This window comes from Pimephales promelas, chromosome 2, assembly GCF_988280905.1.
Source record: "Pimephales promelas chromosome 2, fPimPro1.hap1.1, whole genome shotgun sequence".
Lineage (NCBI taxonomy): Eukaryota > Metazoa > Chordata > Actinopteri > Cypriniformes > Leuciscidae > Pimephales > Pimephales promelas.
In genome coordinates this window covers 31303192-31323916 of record NC_142770.1, presented here as the reverse complement: position 1 = coordinate 31323916, position 20725 = coordinate 31303192, and the positions used below count along the sequence as shown (strand labels likewise).

At 42.9% G+C, this 20725-nt stretch overlaps 1 protein-coding gene across 1 annotated transcript; it reads right to left on the bottom strand.

The window, feature by feature from the left end:
• Nucleotides 1-9902: 9902 nt before the first annotated feature.
• LOC148997180 (peroxiredoxin-6-like) lies at nucleotides 9903-18869 on the bottom strand. Its single transcript, XM_089118671.1, has 5 exons — nucleotides 18754-18869; nucleotides 15028-15184; nucleotides 14808-14954; nucleotides 10343-10489; nucleotides 9903-10250 (listed from the first exon to the last, which is right to left on the bottom strand). The coding sequence occupies exons 1-5, from the start codon at nucleotides 18843-18845 to the stop codon at nucleotides 10107-10109; spliced, it is 687 nt and encodes a 228-aa protein (XP_088974797.1). The 5' UTR covers nucleotides 18846-18869; the 3' UTR covers nucleotides 9903-10106.
• Between the last annotated feature and the right edge of the window lie 1856 nt (nucleotides 18870-20725).

Here is a 20725-nt window from a genome sequence, read left to right as displayed (position 1 = left end):
CGGCCAGCTCCAGCTGGCGGAAAGGACCGACGACGGGGACGACCACGGCCTCTGGGTGCTGGACGCTCCGGGTGAGTATTATGGAAATCCTGGAGTAGAGTGGGATCCAGTATATCCTCCCGGGGCACCCAAGATCTTTCCTCCGGTCCGAACCCCTCCCAGTCGACGAGGTACTCCAGGCGGCCGCCCCGTCGTCGGGAGTCCAGGATGTCATGAACTCGGTATATGTTGTTGTCTTCAGGATCTACCGGAGGGGGGGGCACGTCCGCTGCACCAGACCCTGGGGAGGAAGGAGTGAGAGGATTAGTATGGGGTTTGAGAAGGGATACATGGAAGGTGGGTGCAATGCGGTAGTGAGCCGGTAGGGATAACCGATAGGTGACGGGGTTAATCTGCCTCTGTATGGCGAACGGACCTATGTATCTGGGACTCAGCTTACGGCAAGGCTGTCGGAGACGGATGTCCCGGGTCGAGAGCCAGACCAATTGCCCAGGTTGGTATAGTGGAGTGGTGGCTCTTCGAGCATCGGCCTGGTTCTTGTGTCTCCGGACGGCCCGCTGAAGATGAATATGAGCTGAGTCCCAGACCCTCTCGCTCGTCTGGAACCAGTGGTGGACTGCTGGAACGTCGGAGGGTTCGCCAGACCAGGGGAATAGGGGTGGTTGGTAACCGAGTATGCACTGGAAGGGGGTAAGTCCGGTGGTAGTCTGACGGAGGGAGTTCTGTGCATACTCGGCCCATGGAAGATACCGGCTCCAGCAGTCTTGTTGATCATGGCAGTATGACCGCAGGTATCTCCCGATTTCCTGGATCTTCCGCTCAGTCTGGCCGTTGGACTGGGGGTGGTAACCCGAAGTCAAGCTGATGGTAACGCCCAAGAGGTTGAAGAAGGCCTTCCAGACTCGGGAGATGAACTGGGGTCCGCGGTCTGAGACGATGTCTTCAGGGATGCCGAAGTGCCTGAAGATTTGCTGGAACAGTGCTTCAGCGGTTTCGAAAGCGGTGGGCAGTCCAGGTAGGGGGATCAGTTTGCAGGCTTTGGAAAAGCGATCGACCACTACGAGGATGCAGGTGTGACGGTCTGATTCAGGCAGGTCGGTGACAAAGTCCACCCCGAGATGGGACCATGGCCGGGTGGGTATAGGAAGAGGGACCAGTTTGCCCTCTGGGAGGTGACGGGGTACCTTGGCCATGGCACAGACTGAGCAGCCGTTGACGTATCGGGAAACATCCTGGGTCATACCGGGCCACCAGTAACGTTGTTGAACGAGCGAGAGAGTCTGATGGCTGCCTGGGTGTCCAGAGCCCGGGGATGTGTGGACTGAGTCCAGGAGGGACAGGCGTAGGCGAGAGGGCACGTAAACCCGTCCCTCCGGACCTCCCGGCGGAGCAGGTTCGCGCTGGGTGGCCTCGGCGATGTGGTCGTCCAGACTCCAATGAATGGGGCTCACGACTAAGGCTGGAGGGAGGATGGTCTCGGGGCGTGCAGGCGTAGAATCCGGCTGAAACATACGGGAGAGTGCATCAGCCTTAGTATTCTTGTGACCGGGACGGTAGGTGACGGAGAAGTTAAATCGAGTGAAGAATAAGGACCAGCGGGCTTGACGAGGACTGAGTCTGCGTGCCTCACGGAGATATTCCAGGTTGCGGTGATCAGTAATGACGGTGAACGGATGCTGAGCTCCCTCCAGCCAGTGCCTCCATTCCTCCAAGGCGAGCTTGATCGCTAATAGCTCCCGGTTGCCGATGTCGTAGTTCTGCTCCGCCGGGGACAGTTTCTTGGAGTAGAAGGCGCATGGATGGAGTCGTGGTGGATTCCCCTGCCGCTGGGAGAGAACCGCTCCTACCCCGGTGAGGGATGCATCCACTTCCACGAGGAAGGGCAACGCCGGATCGGGAAGTGATAGGGTAGGAGCGGAACTGAAGGCTCTCTTCAGGTCCGTGAAGGCTTGTGTGGCGAGGGAGGTCCAGGACAGAGACTTGGCCCCGTTCTTGAGGAGAGATGTGAGCGGTGAGCTGATGTGGCTGAAGTTCTGAATGAAGCGGCGGTAGAAGTTGGCGAATCCGAGGAAGCGTTGGAGTTCTTTCACAGTGGAGGGTAGTGGCCAGTTGGTAACTGCGGACACCTTCCTCTGGTCCATGGAGATACCTTGCGGGGTGATGTAGTAGCCCAGGAACTGAATGGTGTGTTGGTGGAACTCGCACTTTTCGAGTTTCAGGAAAAGCTGGTGGGTTCGAAGACGGTGGAGGACGGTTTGGACATGATGGATGTGGGTCGACAGGTCGGGTGAATAGATGAGTATGTCGTCAATGTAGATTATGACGAACCGGTTGAGGAGATCCCGGAACACTTCATTCATGAACCCCTGGAAGACGGCCGGTGAGTTGGCTAGGCCGAAGGGCATCACGCAGTACTCATAGTGCCCTGCAGGGGTGATGAACGCCGTCTTCCATTCGTCCCCATCACGAATTCGTATTAGGTTGTAGGCGCTGCGAAGGTCGAGTTTGGTAAAAACCTTGGCGCCACGAAGTTGTTCCAGAGCGGCCGGGACCAGAGGAAGGGGATATCGGAACTTGACGGTGGATTGGTTGAGAGTGCGATAATCGATGCAGGGGCGCAAGCCTCCGTCCTTTTTTCCCACAAAGAAGAAGCTGGACGCGGCAGGGGAGGTGGACGGTCGGATATATCCTTGATCTAATGCCTCTTGGATGTACTCCTCCATGGCCTTCTGCTCGGGGATGGACAGAGGGTAGATCTTACCTCGCGGTAACACCGCCCCAGGCAGCAGGTCGATCGCACAGTCCCATGGCCGATGAGGTGGTAAGACGGTCGCTAGTTGTTTTTCGAAGACATCCTGGAACGCCTGGTAAGGTGGGGGGAGTCGTGGTTGGACTTCGACGGGGGGGCTTTCGATAGAGGTGGTTGACACAGGTACGGTCATAACTGGAGTGGGGGACGGAGAAGAAGGCTTCGGAAGGATGGGTAAACAGTTCTGGAAACATTCATGGCCCCACCGCAGTATCTCCCCCGTGGACCATTGGACGAAGGGTGAGTGAGCTTCCAACCAGGGGCGTCCCAGGATGATCTCGGCCGTGGAGCCCTCCAGCACCAAAAACGAGATGACTTCCCGATGTAACCAGCCAATCTCCATCCTCAAGTCTGGGCTACGATGTCCGATTCGCCCGCGACCAAGGGGTTTTCCTAGGATGGACTGGACTTGGAGGGGGTGCGGAATGGTTCTTTGATGGATATGGAGTCGACGGAGTGTGGACAGGGCGATGAAGTTACCAGCAGACCCAGAATCAATCAGCGCTTGAACTGGAAGAGAACGGTCACGATAAGTGATAGTGGCAGAAGTATATTTAACTGTAGCAATGGGTAGGGGTAACTGCATAGTACTCACGGTGGGTCGTGGTGGACGAACCGGACATGTGGCCAACAGGTGTCCCGCAGTGCCGCAGTACAGGCAGAGGCCATTGGTGATCCGACGATTTCTCTCAGAGAGCGGGAGACGGGCGGATCCAATCTCCATAGGTTCGGGTGCTGGAGGGCTGTGAGATGTTGTAGGGCGAGGAGGTGGGTATGCAGGGCTATCTAGCTGGCATGCAGTGCGGCGTTGGTCAATACGGATGGAACGTTGGATGATGCTTTCGATGCCAACGTTGTCGTCGTAAATGGCCAATTGCATACGTATCTCGGGGTTGAGGCCGTGCCGATAGGCGGTGATGAGTGCGGATTCGTTCCATCCCAAGGTGGCTGCGAGTGTCCTGAATTGGAGTGCATATGAGGAAACTGATGATCTCCCTTGCCTTAGACGGTATAATTGATCTTGCACGGAGATGGCGTGCGCAGACTGGGAGAAGACCTCGATGAAATGATTGGTAAAGGCAGCAAAAGTTTGAGTGACGGGGCCACGATCCTTCCATAGGGCGTGAGCCCAGCTCAGGGCTCGATCACGGAGCAGAGAGATGAAAAATGCTACCTTGGAGCGCTCAGTGGGGAACGAGGCAGGATTCATCTCCATATACAGCTCGCACTGCAATAGGAAGCCGCTGCATCCCCCCTCCTCGCCTGCGAAGGGCGCTGGTTGGGCCATGGGACCTACAGAGGCAGATGCGGAAGAAGTGGACGCGGTGGCTGTAGCGAGCGTCGATGAACTGGTCCGGGGTATGGCGGGTGGTGGTGGCGGATTCGCCGCGGAAGTAGTGCTGGGTGGTGGTTGAAGCATATTGAGGGTCTGGTCTTCTGTCACGAACCAGAAGAACACAGACAGGTAAGTATCAATGGGGTTTATTGGAATGAACAGTCTATGAACACAGCAGGGTGAGTAGTAAGGATGCAGATTATGTCAATGAGCGAATGTAGACAGAAGGTCAGTCTCTTATCTCTTGGCAGGGATGGATGACCGGGAGTGGAGGCTGGATGGATCGGAGGGGCTGACTGGAGTCGAGAGGATCCGGGCGGAACCGGGAACGGGAACGGGTTGAAGACGGACCGGAGAGTGTGGCTTCCAAAGCGGGTAAGTAGCGGCAAAGCTATACAGCGGGTTCGGAGTCTGTAGTCGAGTATAGACGAGACCAGACAATGAGGGGCTGAGTGGGTGAGTCTTTTATGTTGCTGGTGATTGGTAATGGGAAGTGAAGACAGGTGATGAAGGCAGGTGAGGGTGATTAGTAGTCCGGGGAACCGGAACGAGTGGGCGGAGTGATGGTGTCTGGTGCTGACGCAGATGGCTCCGTGACACTTTGACAGGTCAAAGGTCAGATTTATAATCCAAAGTTTGCTTGTTCTGATCAGTTTTCAAAAGGTGAAGAAAATAATTTTCCCTCTTTGTTACATCTAGATCTCAAGGTTTTCTCTTTTCTTTTTAGTGAACTTGTTCTGTTTGTCATTTTATTCACTTAATGTGAGGGGTCTACGAGAACAGACTCAGAGGAAAGCTGTATTTTTATTCTGTAAAACTTTCAAGGCAGATTTTTATTTTCTGCAAGAAACACATGCCTTATCTTCAGATGTTAATTTCTGGAGAAATCAGTGTGGAAACAATATCTGGATGTCTTCTGGAAACAGTAAATCTGCAAGCGTTGCCGTATTAAAGGCTCCTTTCAGGGAAACTCTTCATGATTCAGGAAGATGGGTTATTCTAGTTATTGAATTTATGGAGAATTACTTCATTTTGGGTTATATGGTCATAATAATAGTGACCATATATAACACACACCTTTTTGCATAAATAAATGGCTTGAATTCGTTCATCAACGCTAAATTAATTTCGGGGGAGACTGGAACTGCATAACAAGTGACCCATCAGAGACTGTCAACCTCAAAGATCGGGAAGCAAATATGGAGAGTTTAATAATCTATGTCTGCATTTAAACTGTTGAGACATATGGAGACTTCAAAATCCACAGCAAATCCAGTTCACTTGGAATAACATAAATGTGTCTAAGAGATCCAGGATTGACTTCTGTCTTATTTCAAATGAGTTGCTGGACAATGTGGAAGAAACCAAAATAGACCTCAGACTTTCCTGATCATCATTTCATTACTTTAGTACTATGAATAAGGGGTAGATCAATACAATATAAGCCAAATTACTGGAAATTAAATAACACACTTTTGAGTGACAGAATCTTCAAAGAAAAAGCCCAAAAAAATATACATGAAAATTTGATAGAAGCAAAATATATGGCAAACATTGGGAATATACAGGGGTTGGACAATGAAACTGAAACACTGGCCAATGTTGGAGGTTTCACATCTATATGCCTGGCGGCCAATCTTCAGAGTGAAGCACGGGTGGATCAGTGATGGTTTGAGCTCCAATATCATGACAATCCTGATTGTATTTGATGGACACGACACTGCCGAGGACTACCAAACCCTTCTAGAGGATCATGAGCACCTGATGCTCAAACCGTGTATCAGCATGATCATGCACCAACACACACAGCAAGACTTGTGACAGAAGGGTTTGATGAAGATGAAAGTGACGTTGAACATCTCCCATGGTCTGACAGTCACCAGATCTGAATATTATTGAGGTGTTTTGGAGGAGCGAGTCCACCAGCATCATAGTGACCTGGACACTGTTCTGGAAGAGGAACGGCTCATAATCCCTCTGGTCACTGTGAAGGACTTCTATCTGTCATTCCTAAGATGAATTGGTGCTGTATTTGGATGCAAAATGAGGCCCTCACCATTCTAACAAGTTAATGTGTAGTAAAACCAGGTGTTTCAGTTTTTTTGTCCAACCCCTGTACAACATTTCAGATCTGTAATACGGCTATTGAAAGGGATAAAGTATTATCTCAGGAAAAAATAATGAGACACGATAAAATACTCAAGGGAATCATTTCTATCTATGGAAAAAAATAGCAATCACAAGCTGACATCAATATTTTATTTGAATTACAAGCTGTATCTGACAATATATATCTAAATTTGGCCTTTATTCGTTCTAGGAGAAGATGGATAGAGCTGGTGAAAGGAATATGAAGTATTTTCATAATTTAGAAAAAAGAAATGTTAGAGTTAACAGAATAAACTCAAAATTAATGATCAGATCTGTGAAGAAATGTGTAATTTTGTGGAAGATGTTTCTATAAAACTATGCTCGAACACAACAGTTGTCAGAGCTCATATTTTCTCTCCTGTATTAAAAGTGTGGCTCAAAGTATTGATGAAACTCAGAAGGACATTTGTGATCAAGACATATCCCTAGAAGAATTAACAAAGAACATTAGTACGTTCAAGATCATAAATGCCCAAAGAATGATGAATTTTATAAAGCATTTCAAGATTACATTTCTGAATTCTTATTATTAGTTTTTAAAGAGGCGATAGAAACTTGTAGACTTCCCCCAACTTTGTGTCAAGGCTTAATGACATTGTTCCCTAAACCCAATAAGGACTGTTTGCTTCTTGACAATTTAGAGACTCGAAAACCTTCATTAATAATCATGACAAAGTGTCGTCTCATATTTATATCAAAGAATAAAGTTATGTTTAGATACAATAATAGATGACAGTCAGTCTGGTTTTATACAAGGACGACACATTAGTAACGATATTCCATTAATCTTAGATTTAATTGATTATAAATATTATATAACCAATAATAGTTACATTTTATTTATAAGTACAAAGCCTTTGATACTGTGAAACATGAAACAGAGTCAATCTAATCTCCAACCTCTTATGGTGAAAATGAAGAAGAGATTTGATATGTGTCTCATGAGGGATTTATCACTCAAAGGTCCAGTTCTTCTGGCCAAAACTGTCTCGTTTAGAAGATCCTGCAAAAGTGTTAGATGGACCAACATCTTTTATTAAAAAAGCTGATTCAACTTTATATGGAGAAACAAGTCACACTATAGACCTTATTCGATCTGCGTCATGTCAAGTCAAGTCAAATATATTTATATAGTGCTTTTCACAATACAGATTGTATCAAAGCTGCTTCACAGTATCAATCAAGACAACATAACAGTGTTTGTTTATTCATGAAAAAAGACAATCAAGTTTGGTAGAGCTGATCAATGTTATGATGGGTCATTTCATTTGAATATCCCCAGTGTTTGCGGCGGCCATTTTGTTGACATAGAAACCACGGAAACTGTCAGTCTGTCAATGGACAAGCGAGGTAGCGTCGGGATTATCCATATTTTCACTGTTTTTTGTTTTTTTAAACAGCGTGATGGTGTTGTGTAATACACGGCTGTTCTAACAACAGCAATAAGAACATCAGAGTTAGTTTTTATGCGATAAGATACTGACTGTCAGAAAACGTGAAGGGAAGGAGACAGGGTTGAGACAGCGCAGGAGAGGCTATAACTAGGGTAAATAGGCTAAACTTTCAGCCAACTCCCCACAGAAAAGTCTGTTCCTATCATTTTACCACAGGTTTCACACATAATCCGTGTGCAATGCGTGTACGGTGTGTATACGGCACAGAAGCAGGACGCAAGTGCTTTAAATATGCTGTGTTTGCAGTGTAAAACTGATCCACGGCTGAACCACAAACACCCCGCTACTCACTATTGTTATTTTAACACATACTCTCTATTTCAACAACGTAAGCCAATTATCCCATGCATTACTTCTATATATTAAGTTGCTCAAGCAAGTGGTCAAATATGTAACCATGTACTTATATTAAAATCACAAACAATTTAAACGAAAACTTAAAATTGACAAAAACAACCGACTCTCATGCCTTTTCTTTAGCACTTACATTTTAATACAACAAATCTTGCATGTCACAAAGCACTTGTTTTTCCACCTCCACGAATGAGACGAGTGTCGTTCATGTTGCCTTGTTGAGGTAAATTGTAGTTTGTACGTTATACGGATACTGAACGAGATTGTTATAAATATCCGGATAGGTTACGGCTGGCAATTAGGACGGATCTTTACTTAATGCTATTATTTAATTTTAATGTGGGTCCACACACTAATCAAGCTTATGTTCTCTTGATACCGTCGTTTGCACCTTCCGGTTCATGGGAACTTTAATTGCTTTTTACCTGACATCTTTGAAAGAAAGATGCAAATATTAATGCATCCATGGCCAGGATATAATTATAAAATATGACATGTTTTTATAAGTGACCTATAACATCGACATCAACACTTTAATTTATTTAGTGCTAATTGGAGAGAAATGTTTATAATATGTCAGTCATCGATTGCTAATGTAAATATGACTAGTTCTGAGCAGGTGTTCTCAGTGAACAGGCTGTAAAACTGTTGGCTAAGTTACAGATACTCGTGAAAAACTGATGCTAATTATCTGGGAAACATTTTGTGTCAAACAGGTTGTGAGTTTGTTGTAACATTAAAACAGGAGATCATGAGTGACTCAGTGCTATAGTGATGCTCGAGGTCCAGTGGTTTCCTCTGTGGGGGAACGAAACTTTCGAAGATGTTGTAGTAGAATCACATGAACAATTCCAGGATATGCTTTTTTCAGTGGTTGTTGGGTTAAATCTTACCCAGATACAATAGTGCTATTTTCTGATTGGCAATAGAGTGCCGAACTGTTGACGTCACTTTGTAGGACAACTCGGAAGCTAGCGGCGCATGGGTTCCCTCGGTCGAAAAGCAATGCATTTTCCCCATAGACTTTTGGAAAATCGCAAAAAATAAGATCTGTGTTCAAGAGTTGTGACCCTTACAGGTTTTGTCTAGCAAGATAATCTTTACAAGTTTATCCAAAATTTATACATTTTGAAGCCTATATAAAGATTTTAAAAAACACAATCAGACACAATAAAGTTTAAAAAACCACAAGCAGGTTATAACTGTGTGTTCTATGTCATAGATCAAAACGTGAAAATATTTAGAGGCTTTGTTCACCACAGACCTTATTTCAGGCGATTTAGCAAAAACCCATTCAAAAATCCCATAGGCATTAGAGCGAGGGAACCGTAGTGCTAAAATGCTAACTCACTTCCGCGTTTTGGCCTACAGAGTGACGTCGTAACTTCGGCACTCTATTGTGTAGCCCCTTTCTTTTCTTTGATTGGCTGATCAGGCTCGAGTAAGAACTCCAGGGAGACGGACTTGATTCCTGCCGGGTCCACAGTGAGAGAAGCGGCCAGAGACATTCGGGGCGCTGCAGTCATATTAAATAATAAATAGTTTTTCTGCGTGAGAAATACAATATGTGGCGAGAGTGCGTGACAAAACACCTAAATGAGTGACTGTCACGCTCAATCATTGGCACTTGAGAGCCCTGACACACACACGAGATGTATACTGTATATGTGAGATATATGCGTTTTAAAATCTATACTTGAACTATATTGAACTATTTCAAGTAGAAATTTGTTATTTATGAAATACAAAATTTGATGAAATACATAGTTTGAATAAATAAAACATAACATTTAAAATGTAAAAACACAAATTTTAATTGTATTGTTTATTTTTATTGTGTTGTAAGTGTCAGTGATGTTTATTAAACCTGTAATTTGTGTCTGTAACATGTGAGGACTTTGCCTCTTGCTTTGAGAACAGCGCTGGTGTTTTACTAACAGTTGCTCACACACACACACACACACACGGCATCACCGAAGCCACAAATCCGCTGTCTGCACATTCACTCCTGATGGGAGTTTGGTTGAGGTGTGTAGCGCAGGTACTTCTTCCCGGAGGGCAGGTCTCTGGTGTAAACTCCAGCGGGGAAGAGCGTCACGGCCTCCTGCTCAGGGATGCTGGGCGGCACCATAACACTGTCTCCAGGCTTCAAACAACAGCAGATGAGCGTCACTCACTACACACTGATGAAGGACCAGACACACACACTCCACACACACCAGGCTTGACATTTCTCACCCGCCAGTCCACAGGTGTAGCCACACGGGTGTGTGCCGTTAACTGCAAAGAGTCGACAACACGCAGAATCTCCTCAAAGTTACGTCCCGTTGTTGCAGGATAGAGAATGGACAGCTTCAACTTCTTATCTGGACCAATCACAAATACCTGAACGAAAAATGCACACGTTAAGAAATCAATCAGTGCAGTGTGAAGGCTTTTTGGCTCTGTCCAAACCAATGACCCAAACCTTCTCAGTTCTGTTCAACTCTGATACAGTAAACCATCAAGCATGCGAAGCAGGATGGAGAGTAGACATGGCGGAGGAGCCTCGGTTAGTCTGATCTCATGGGCTGAAGAAATAATATATATAATAATACATATATAAAATAAAAAGGCCTTCACAGAGATAATTATAATGCCTTTACAGGACCTTTTCAATGAAGACAGCAATGAAGACATTACAAGAGTCTGAATGCTTCTGGACACCAGACACTGACGGACTGAAAGTGCAGGTTTGATTAAGTCCTTGATTGTGATCAGAATTTTAATGAACTATTTACTATGACTTTTGCCTCAATAAACTCCTCCACTTATTAATAGTCAGTAATGTAGGTGTTAAGTTTGGGTATTGGGTAGAATTAAGGATGTAATATGGTCATGCAGGATAAGGCATTAATATGTGCTTAACAAACAGCCAATCCTAATACCCACATAGCAAACAGACTTGGCCCAAATGTGGCCTCATCATGGCACTGCTGGCGTGTTGCCGGCAATGGCATGCATCATGTCAGCCAACTGTGGGCCAAGTGTGGCAATGATGGCACTGCGTGCATGACGGCAGACAACTTCTGGGCCGATTGTGGATGGGAGGTGTGTGGCCCACATCTTGTCAGCCAACTGTGGGCCAAGTGTGGCAATGATGGCACTGCATGACGGCAGACAACTTTTGGGCCGATTGTGGATGGGAGGTATGTGGCCCAGATCAGTGTAGCGATTATGGGCCATATTCTGTGTACTGGACAATTATAAGCCTGCTACTATATTTTCAAGGCAAGATTATACCCCACCCCGACCCCTCTGAAAAAGGTGTTAAGATTTTAATAATAAATAATAATAATATTAATTGACTTAAATGAGTCAGTGAAAAAATATATGTCCAATTGTTTAAAAAAATGATTATGAATAAATATAGTATTTAGTTTTCAGCAATGTTTACAAAATGCTGTATCATTAAAAAATATACATTTACTAACATGATTTTTTTAAGTATTAGACCTATTATTTATTTGAATTTGTTTTTTTATATATAAATTTGTAATAAAAAAATAAAAAAACGAATCCACATCCAAGTCTAAGTTTTCCATACTTTTTATTTTAAGCACCACAAAATCATGTTAAAAATGTAATATCTGGATTTTTTTCTTCGAAACTGCAGTCAACTATTGTTTTATTTCGGCGCGATCTCCATGGTAACAGCAGCTTTTCTGGTTGGTTCACGTGATGCGTCTTTTGAAATTTCTCCCGCTGAAGATTGAAGAAGAAGAAGACATTTCAGACAACCGCTGTACGGGTAAGTGAAGTTCACTCTCTTTTTGGCGCTTTTTTAATACCTCATTTCAAACTCGGATGCCACTTTTTTCTTTATTGAAGTGAACTTTTGCCTGGTAGCTGATTCAGTTGCCCCTGAACATGAGAATGCCTATAGACGCGAACGGGGTGCGATCATGTGCGATAGACCGGCCCTGCGGAACGTCCGAGGCGAGGCCTGTGCTTCATGTGTGCGAAACAATGTAATGTTAATGCTTTTAAAATTATAGGAAGATCACAGCAAATCTAGCAACCGCGATTGACTTATACAGCTGAAAGTGATTCAGTGGTTGTATAATTGTATGATATCTAAATCTAATCGTGGCTTGTTTCACATGAAAAGGACATGCTCCATGTTTTTTTTATTTGTGAGACTGCTTATTTATTTTTGCTCGTCATGTATTGCTAGTCATTTCAGTATGATATATTCGTAGGCGATTGAGAGAAAATAATAATACTGTACTATTAAAATATCTACATTGAAAGAATGAAATTGATCACATAATTTTTATTTTTTGTCTAAAATAATAGTTCTCAACCTGGGTAATGTTTAGAGGTTAATTTAAATGCAATAAACAATTGGCAACTTTTCAATTGGCCAAAACTGAACCAGGTGCTAACCATTGACGCATGGCAATGTTTTTCTTCCAACATATTGGGCATTATAAAGAATGAACGACTCTATAAAGTTGTCTTTTTCCCCTCCTTTCATATTGTAAACAATAATCAATGATATGTAAGTTGCTCCCCCATTCCTGTCTGTTTGTTTGAGTGGATGTTATTTTATTTCTAAAGACTGTAAGGAGTTGAAACTCTGGCCTAAGGCACTCACTTTCCATGATCTAACAAGATGATTAATACAAATGAGTTTTAGAGCTACATTAGTATCCTATATTGGTAAATATGGAATAGTTGATGCATTTTCAATGTTAATTTTTTTTTTTTTTTTTTTTACAGGACTGGTTGGGCAAGAAAACCTGACAGACTGTTGGTATGGGGGGAGTGAGAGGAAGGGCTTTTACAGGTTGTAAAAAGATGTTACACTTGGAATGTACAAAATAAAATAGCCTTCACACTGTTACACAATTCTAGCTGTAATATTTATTTGTGGTATTATTGTTAAATAAAATTTAAATTGAATAAAATATAGAAATTTTCTGTGACTTATTTGTTCACATGGTTTGGGTAGGGTTAGGCTGGGATATGGTTCAGTTTGGGGGTTTGAAAGGGTGGTGTTGAAACGGTTAACTTAGAATTGGTACCAATAATAAAACCAGTTTTGGCCCAGTTTAGGGCCAGTTAAGGGTGATTAACTGGCTGAGATTCGGGCCAGTTATGGCCCATGTGTGACCCTTGTATTTAATCCAGTTCTGGGCCACTTCAGCGCCGTCATTCTTTGCGGTACTTGGGCCGAGGATTGGGTTCACATGGTTTGGGTAAGATTAGGCTGGGTTATGGCTCAGTTTTGGGGTTTCTGGTTAAAGGGTGGTGTCGATATGGTTAACGTATGGCTGAGAATTGGTACCAATAATAAAACCTGTTTTGGCCCAGTTCAGGGCCAGTTAAGGGTGATTAACTGGCTGAGATTCGGGCCAGTTATGGCCCATGTGTGAACCTTGTCTATAATCCAGTTCTGGGCCACCTCAGCGCCGTCATTCTTTGCGGTACTTGGGCCGAGGATTGGGTTCATATGGTTTGGGTAAGATTAGGCTGGGTTATGGCTCAAGTTTTGGGGTTTCTGGTTAAAGGGTGGTGTCGATATGGTTAACTTATGGCTGAGAATTGGTACAAATAATAAAACCTGTTTTGGCCCAGTTCAGGGCCAGTTAAGGGTGATTAACTGGCTGAGATTCGGGCCAGTTATGGCCCATGTGTGACCCTTGTATTTAATCCAGTTCTGGGCCACTTCAGCGCCGTCATTCTTTGCGGTACTTGGGCCGAGGATTGGGTTCACATGGTTTGGGTAAGATTAGGCTGGGTTATGGCTCAAGTTTTGGGGTTTCTGGTTAAAGGGTGGTGTCGATATGGTTAACTTATGGCTGAGAATTGGTACAAATAATAAAACCTGTTTTGGCCCAGTTCAGGGCCAGTTAAGGGTGATTAACTGGCTGAGATTCGGGCCAGTTATGGCCCATGTGTGACCCTTGTATTTAATCCAGTTCTGGGCCACTTCAGCGCCGTCATTCTTTGCGGTACTTGGGCCGAGGATTGGGTTCACATGGTTTGGGTAAGATTAGGCTGGGTTATGGCTCAGTTTTGGGGTTTCTGGTTAAAGGGTGGTGTCGATATGGTTAACGTATGGCTGAGAATTGGTACCAATAATAAAACCTGTTTTGGCCCAGTTTAGGGCCAGTTAAGGGTGATTAACTGGCTGAGATTCGGGCCAGTTATGGCCCATGTGTGAACCTTGTCTATAATCCAGTTCTGGGCCACCTCAGCGCCGTCATTCTTTGCGGTACTTGGGCCGAGGATTGGGTTCATATGGTTTGGGTAAGATTAGGCTGGGTTATGGCTCAAGTTTTGGGGTTTCTGGTTAAAGGGTGGTGTCGATATGGTTAACTTATGGCTGAGAATTGGTACAAATAATAAAACCTGTTTTGGCCCAGTTCAGGGCCAGTTAAGGGTGATTAACTGGCTGAGATTCGGGCCAGTTATGGCCCATGTGTGACCCTTGTCTATAATCCAGTTCTGGCCCACTTCAGTACCGTCATTCTTTGCGGTATTTGGGCCGAGGGAAAAGTGATTGTGTGGGCCGGAGCTGGGCCAGAAAAAAATTGCTATGTGGGTAATAGACATAATAAGCAACTAGTTAATAGTGAGAATTGGACCCTAAACTAAAGTGTTACTGTAATTTGCTCTGTTCTTGAAGCTTTCTTCACGTGTGCAGAGCACTTACGCATCGCGCGCTGAGTGGCATCCCGGTCTGATCCTTCTCCTTTGGTTCCACCATGCCCAGCGTCTCCACCAGATGCCTCCCAGCATCCGCTATGAGTGGGAAAGGGAACTCGCTTCCGGACTCCGCGTTATTGTAAGCCAAGATGTCCTGAAATCATCCATGGAGACTCATCAGCAGCGTTTCATTCAGAGAGAGACGCTACAGACTGAAAGAAGCGAACCTTGCTCCAGCCGTGATGGTCTTCCAGACTGTCGACGGAGAGCGCCATCAGCTTGACGTTGCGTCTGCTGAACTCTGGACTGAGTTGAGCTGCTCTGCCGAGTTCAGTGGTGCAGACAGGAGTGAAGTCTCGAGGATGAGAGAACAGGACGCCCCAGCTGACGAGGAGAACTCAGGTCACTCAAGGGGAATGACAGAACTGGGACAGAAGCCCATTACGCCACATAACAATACAATAAATCATGCTTTGTAAATCACAAATATGAAATTACGACATCGAAAGTGTGTATTTAGTATACAAGTATGTAGTACAATTATTTGGTAAGTCAAAAGTATAAATTGATGTTATATTTTTGACTTTCTCATAATTCCAAATTATAATCTTATAATTAGTATGTCCTAATTTTGTCTTTTAATTTCAAAATTTAGATTCTAATCTCATGATTATGACTTAGTCAAAATTGTGATAAGCGTAAAAAGATGAAGGTTGTTGGCCAGCCGTGGTTAAATGATGTCACCAGCGCTTTCAGACAAGAGTGTTGAAAAGTGGAGGGAAAGTGGAAAGAAGATAGGCTACAGGTTTCATTTGACATTTTAAAATCAAGTTTGATCAACTATCAAACAGCAGAAAAGGCGGCAAAATTTATTTTCTAAACTAATTTCTGACAACGCAAAGCGACCAAAAGTCCTGTTTGATCCATTTAACTCTATTCTAAACTCACCAACTAGGAATATTTTATCTCTTCTGAACTTTGTGAACATTTTTAAAAATATGTCACTCAAAAAATGATGATATTAGAAGCTCCATTGTTTTCTCTGAACCATGTCACTTTAAACCAGTCTCTACAACTCAGATAGCTGATATAATCTCTACTTGATCTGGTTCTAGATATTATCCCGGCTCATCTTTTTAAGGATGCTTTTCTACCATTTGTCAAATGGTAACCGCTATCACAAACAGCTCTTTAGCCAAAGGTGTCGTTCCAGCAATTGTGCAACCTATGTTGAAGAAACCTCATCTTGATTCAGAAATGTGCAGTAACTATCGACCGATCTCTAAACTGCCTTTTATCTCTAAGCTTGATTTCCATTACACGAGAGTAGATGTTAAAACTTCATGCTGATTTGTAATCGGCTTTCACCAAGATAAGCACAAACTAAGACGTAACTTTGTAGTAAATTATGCTTCTCCATCCATTTACGCTTCTTTCCATATAATACCTGTGTATTTGACCTTTGCCTGTTTATTGGATTACGTGTCTGGATTGTCCCTATTAAAGCTGCATTTGGATCTTAACCGCCGTGTCTCTGAGCAGTTTCGTGACAATGACGAAGTCAGGCTAGCATTCATACATATCTGAGTAAGAGTCATAAACACATTTTAAGAATTACAGGATTTCTGTGCATTGCATGTTTTAGAGTCATAGACACATATACACTGTTTGTATAGAAAACACTAGATTATTACAGGAGTTTTCAGTCTGACTCATTGATGTATAAATGTGCATTTATAACGCTATACTTTGTGTTATAAATGTACATTACATTTTTAAATGATTATTCAGAATAATTATTAATTATATAATTACGTAAAAAGATTATTATATACAGAATAAAACAGCTGCCATAATACAGAATAATGTGTTTGTATTCATCGCGATAGTGTGCTTATGTGTTGTTGATGCATTCTAATGTGTGTCTATACACTTTTACTTCTGTCTATTTTATATATATATATATATATATATATATATAATGTATTTATTGTATTGTTTTAGTGCATTTATTGTTTTAATCATCAACCTGCTATAGGGACTGCCGATGAAAATTAGCCTGTATGGCTAAATCTGGCACATTTACATGTTGGACTTTGTACTCATGTTGATTAATGTGCGTTGTATCTTTTAAATAAAGAAATCACAAAAGATTATTTTTGAAAGTTGGTATTAAATGTCAGTAAAGTAGTTAACGCTGGCAGTGTGTTTCTAACACAGCGGCTGAGGGAGTGACAGAAATATCTTTCTTTCCTCTGACCAACACAATCAATCTCTCCACAGTTTCCTCTTCTGTAATGTCATAGAGACTAGAGCAAATGGGAACTCAGAAATCGTATTTGTTGTAGTTTACTTTCGCCACTATAGAAGTTTCTACAACTTTGAGAACTGAAATGTGAAGTGGGTCCATTTCCATTTGCTGAAGACATTTTATCAGTGACTTATGACTATGAGTGTTTTGATGTTCAATACATGAATAACCAACCCAAGATCATTGATTAATAAAAGATTCCTAGAATGTCATAAAAGCGGAAAGGCCTGTGAACACATGCTTAGAGAGATAAAAACACCATGAGCATTTGTGACTGAGTTTCTCTGTTTCAGTAACTCTAGTAAAGAGCAGCTGTTTAGTGCATCATTTACAGCTTCACCATCACTGCAAAACATTCAGCATAACAGAGTCTGATGTCACTAAACCCAAAACTTAGTCCCAAACGCTTACCTATAGAGGGTCATGACGTCACCGTCAGTGCCTGCGGTTCCTCACAGTGAGCGGCAAAAAGACTGAGCGGCTGTATTTGTTTTCAGCGTGAATGCCGCGAAAAACAAACACAACACATATAAAGTGGGAGAGAGCTTTGCGATTTACTGTACAACTAGATTTGACAAAATATCGGAGGTATATTTTTACAGACTGCTATAGAAAGAGGAGCAAATGGATCGCTGCAATTCACAGAAACAACTGGACTCCAGTCAGCGAAAGGTGGATTTGCAGTTATCATTGTGTGTCAATATGCTGAATTTAGCTGTAAAACCATACACATATATTTGTATTGTTATATATATTAACAACTCATCAATTAAATATTTATCATTGCATATTCTGCATTATTGGATGTTTCAGTCTTGACCCTGAAACAGGGTCTCAGAAAGTGAGGACAGGCCAAAAGCTGATTCAGTTTGTCAGACTGTGACGAGGACTCGGAGGACATATGCAGGCCTCTGTAATACAGATTAACAGAGAGATCTACAAGCAGCAGCGTGTGCAAATCAGCAATCGAGGACATAACAGGAGAAAAATTGAGGCAGGGATCAAACAAACGGGGTCAATATCAAACAGAGGAGGGTAAAAATACAGCCAGCAAGAATCATAAACAGTCCAAGGGGCAGAACACAGGTGAAACTATGCTTGCAAATATTAGCCGTGATAAGACAAAACTTCAGTGAGCCAAGCATGCTCAGTGCTACGCTAGTCCAGGGAATGAGAAACAGGTGTGTGTGTGTGTTCTCAGAAATAGCGTTCAACACAGAGTGTTTTGTTGACTCTGCTCTTTATGTGTGTCAAGCCGTGTCAGCGTTTGCATGAAGCTGAAGATGCGGTAACAGTGGCGTCTCGAGTCACGTACGCCTGACCTACAAACACAATCACCACACAGGAATACACAACGGCTTTGACCATGTACGGTTTTATCAAAGCGTCCTGACTAGCACATGTTGTCCATTGTGAGGACATTACAAGAGAAACGCATCTTATATCCAAAGCCACACAATTCACCAATAACCAATACTGAATAATCAGAAGAACTCAGAGGAGGAGAGAAAAGAGGGAATATTGGATGTGACCTCAGGAAGTTGCTCTTGAGAATAAAACTGCGGTATTGTAATCTATGATGAACAACACATAACAAACAACACACACTCATTTCACAAGCACACATGATCGCATCACTTACGAATCCCCCAGAAAATCATGAAGTTTTAATCTTCCAAAAGTGGAATCGGCTTCAAAATTGGGAACGATGTCTCCTAACAGCAACCCCGGCATCTTGCAGCATCTGTCTCTCTCTCTCTCTCTCTCTCTCTCTCTCTCTCTCTTCCAGTGTGGGTGTTGAGTGTGTGAGTGTTGTATTGTGAGTGTGGTGAGTGAAGTTGATTTCTGTGTCGAAATATCTTTGTGTTTTCCGCCTTTTTTGTCTTTGTTTGTTTTTAGTTTGTGGTAGTTTTTGGTGTGGTTTGGGCCGTGTGTTACCGATCTTCAACAGGGGAAGCATCCCAGGTAGCAAAGAATTCTGGCCCAGATTTGGCATGTGTCTGGCACAGCTGGCATTCATCCGGCACTGGCATACAGCATGTGGGCCAAACATGGCCCGGGTTTGGCAGAGATGGCACTGGATTTAAGACGGCACCCATGACATGGGCCAGATGTCAAATGGAGTATTTGGCCCAGATGTTAAATATAGATATGTGGGCCATACGTATATGGCCAATCTTGAGCCACATTTAAAATCCTTTTAAAATGTTTTTGAGTAAAATCCCAATGTTTTCCCATACAGAAAAGTAATATATTATGTGAAACACTGTAAAATATATTTTACAGTGAACATGTTAACATGTTATTTAACAAAAATATATTTTCAAAATGTATTTCAATATATTTTACTGTGTTTCACATATTTGTGAATATATGACTTTTCTGTATGGGAAAACATTCTTTTGGGCCATGGCTGTATGGGAAAACAAACAGAAAATGGGCCATGTTTAAATGTTTTATTTGGCTCACACATAAAATATAGAAATATGGCCCACATATGTCTGGCCAGACTTATCCCACAGTTAAAATGTAATTTCAGATATTTTATAATTGATATAATTGATAATATTATCATAAACATAGCTGTTTCCCCTATTCCTGTTTGCAGCATTGCTCTCTATTAACAAGGTTTAATTTATAATAATTTAAATTATGAAACACCATACATTTTAAATATACAATATAAGTTTAATTGTTTGATTGTCTCATTTCATGCACAAGAATGTCAATCGTTTCTTCTTTCTTACAACGTCCTAATATGCCAAAAAAAAAAAAAAAGAAAAGTTTTACCAATCAGGTCAGCGCGCCTAAACCGCAATGCTTCATGGGTTTGTAGTTTTTATATATTGACACTTCCGGATACAGCGCTGCCGAAGTTTGAACATAAACAGGAGTTTGAAGTGGGCGCGCACTGATCAGTGTTGCCAGATGTACGATAATTATCGTATTTGTACGATAATTTTGACCTCTGTACAATGTACGATCAATAATGAAAAAAATCCCATAATGTACGATAATTTCAGAGTTTTCAGTCGTTCGTCCAAACACACATCCTACCGCTTCTCTCTCTGACCCCGAATCATTTTGCAGGCTCCCCTGTCAGCACGCAAGCACGTAATACACACACACCTACACACACACACACACACACCACACGGTGTCCGCCCGCACGTCAACACTACACTACAGTTTTGCTGAAGAAGACAGTTCAGTTAAATCAGTCTAAACAAAACGAAGCAGTGAAGTGATAAAAAAATGAGCTCAGAAAGGAAAGGTGAGGACAGTGGAGGAGCGAAGAGAAAGGCAGAGTCTGAAGAGCACCGGAAAAGTAAGCATAGGCCACAAACATATAGGACCGAGTGGGAAAAAGATCCAACTTTTGCAGGATGGCTAAAACCGGTCCCAGGAAACGATGCGAAAGCAGTCTGTCATTGTTGCAACATCCAAATGGTGGCAGAGATCACGGTTTTAAAAAACCACGAAAAGTCCAAGAAACATACAGAAAAAAAAGAAAAATCTTGCCCCATCACAAAGGTCCATAGCACAATGCCTACAGAAACCGTCTGAAAAACAAAAGTTAGATGAATCTGTGAAGAATGCTGAAATCAAATTAA

Excerpts from the sequence above, each read along its gene's own strand:
- LOC148997180 (XM_089118671.1), bottom strand. The coding sequence starts at position 18,845 with ATGCCGGGGTTGCTGTTAGGAGACATCGTTCCCAATTTTGAAGCCGAT. Across the intron at positions 15,185-18,753 it reads CATGATTTTCTGGGGGATTC|CTGGGGCGTCCTGTTCTCTC; the intron begins GTAAGTGATGCG and ends TCTCCTCGTCAG. Across the intron at positions 14,955-15,027 it reads ACCATCACGGCTGGAGCAAG|GACATCTTGGCTTACAATAA; the intron begins GTTCGCTTCTTT and ends GGATGATTTCAG.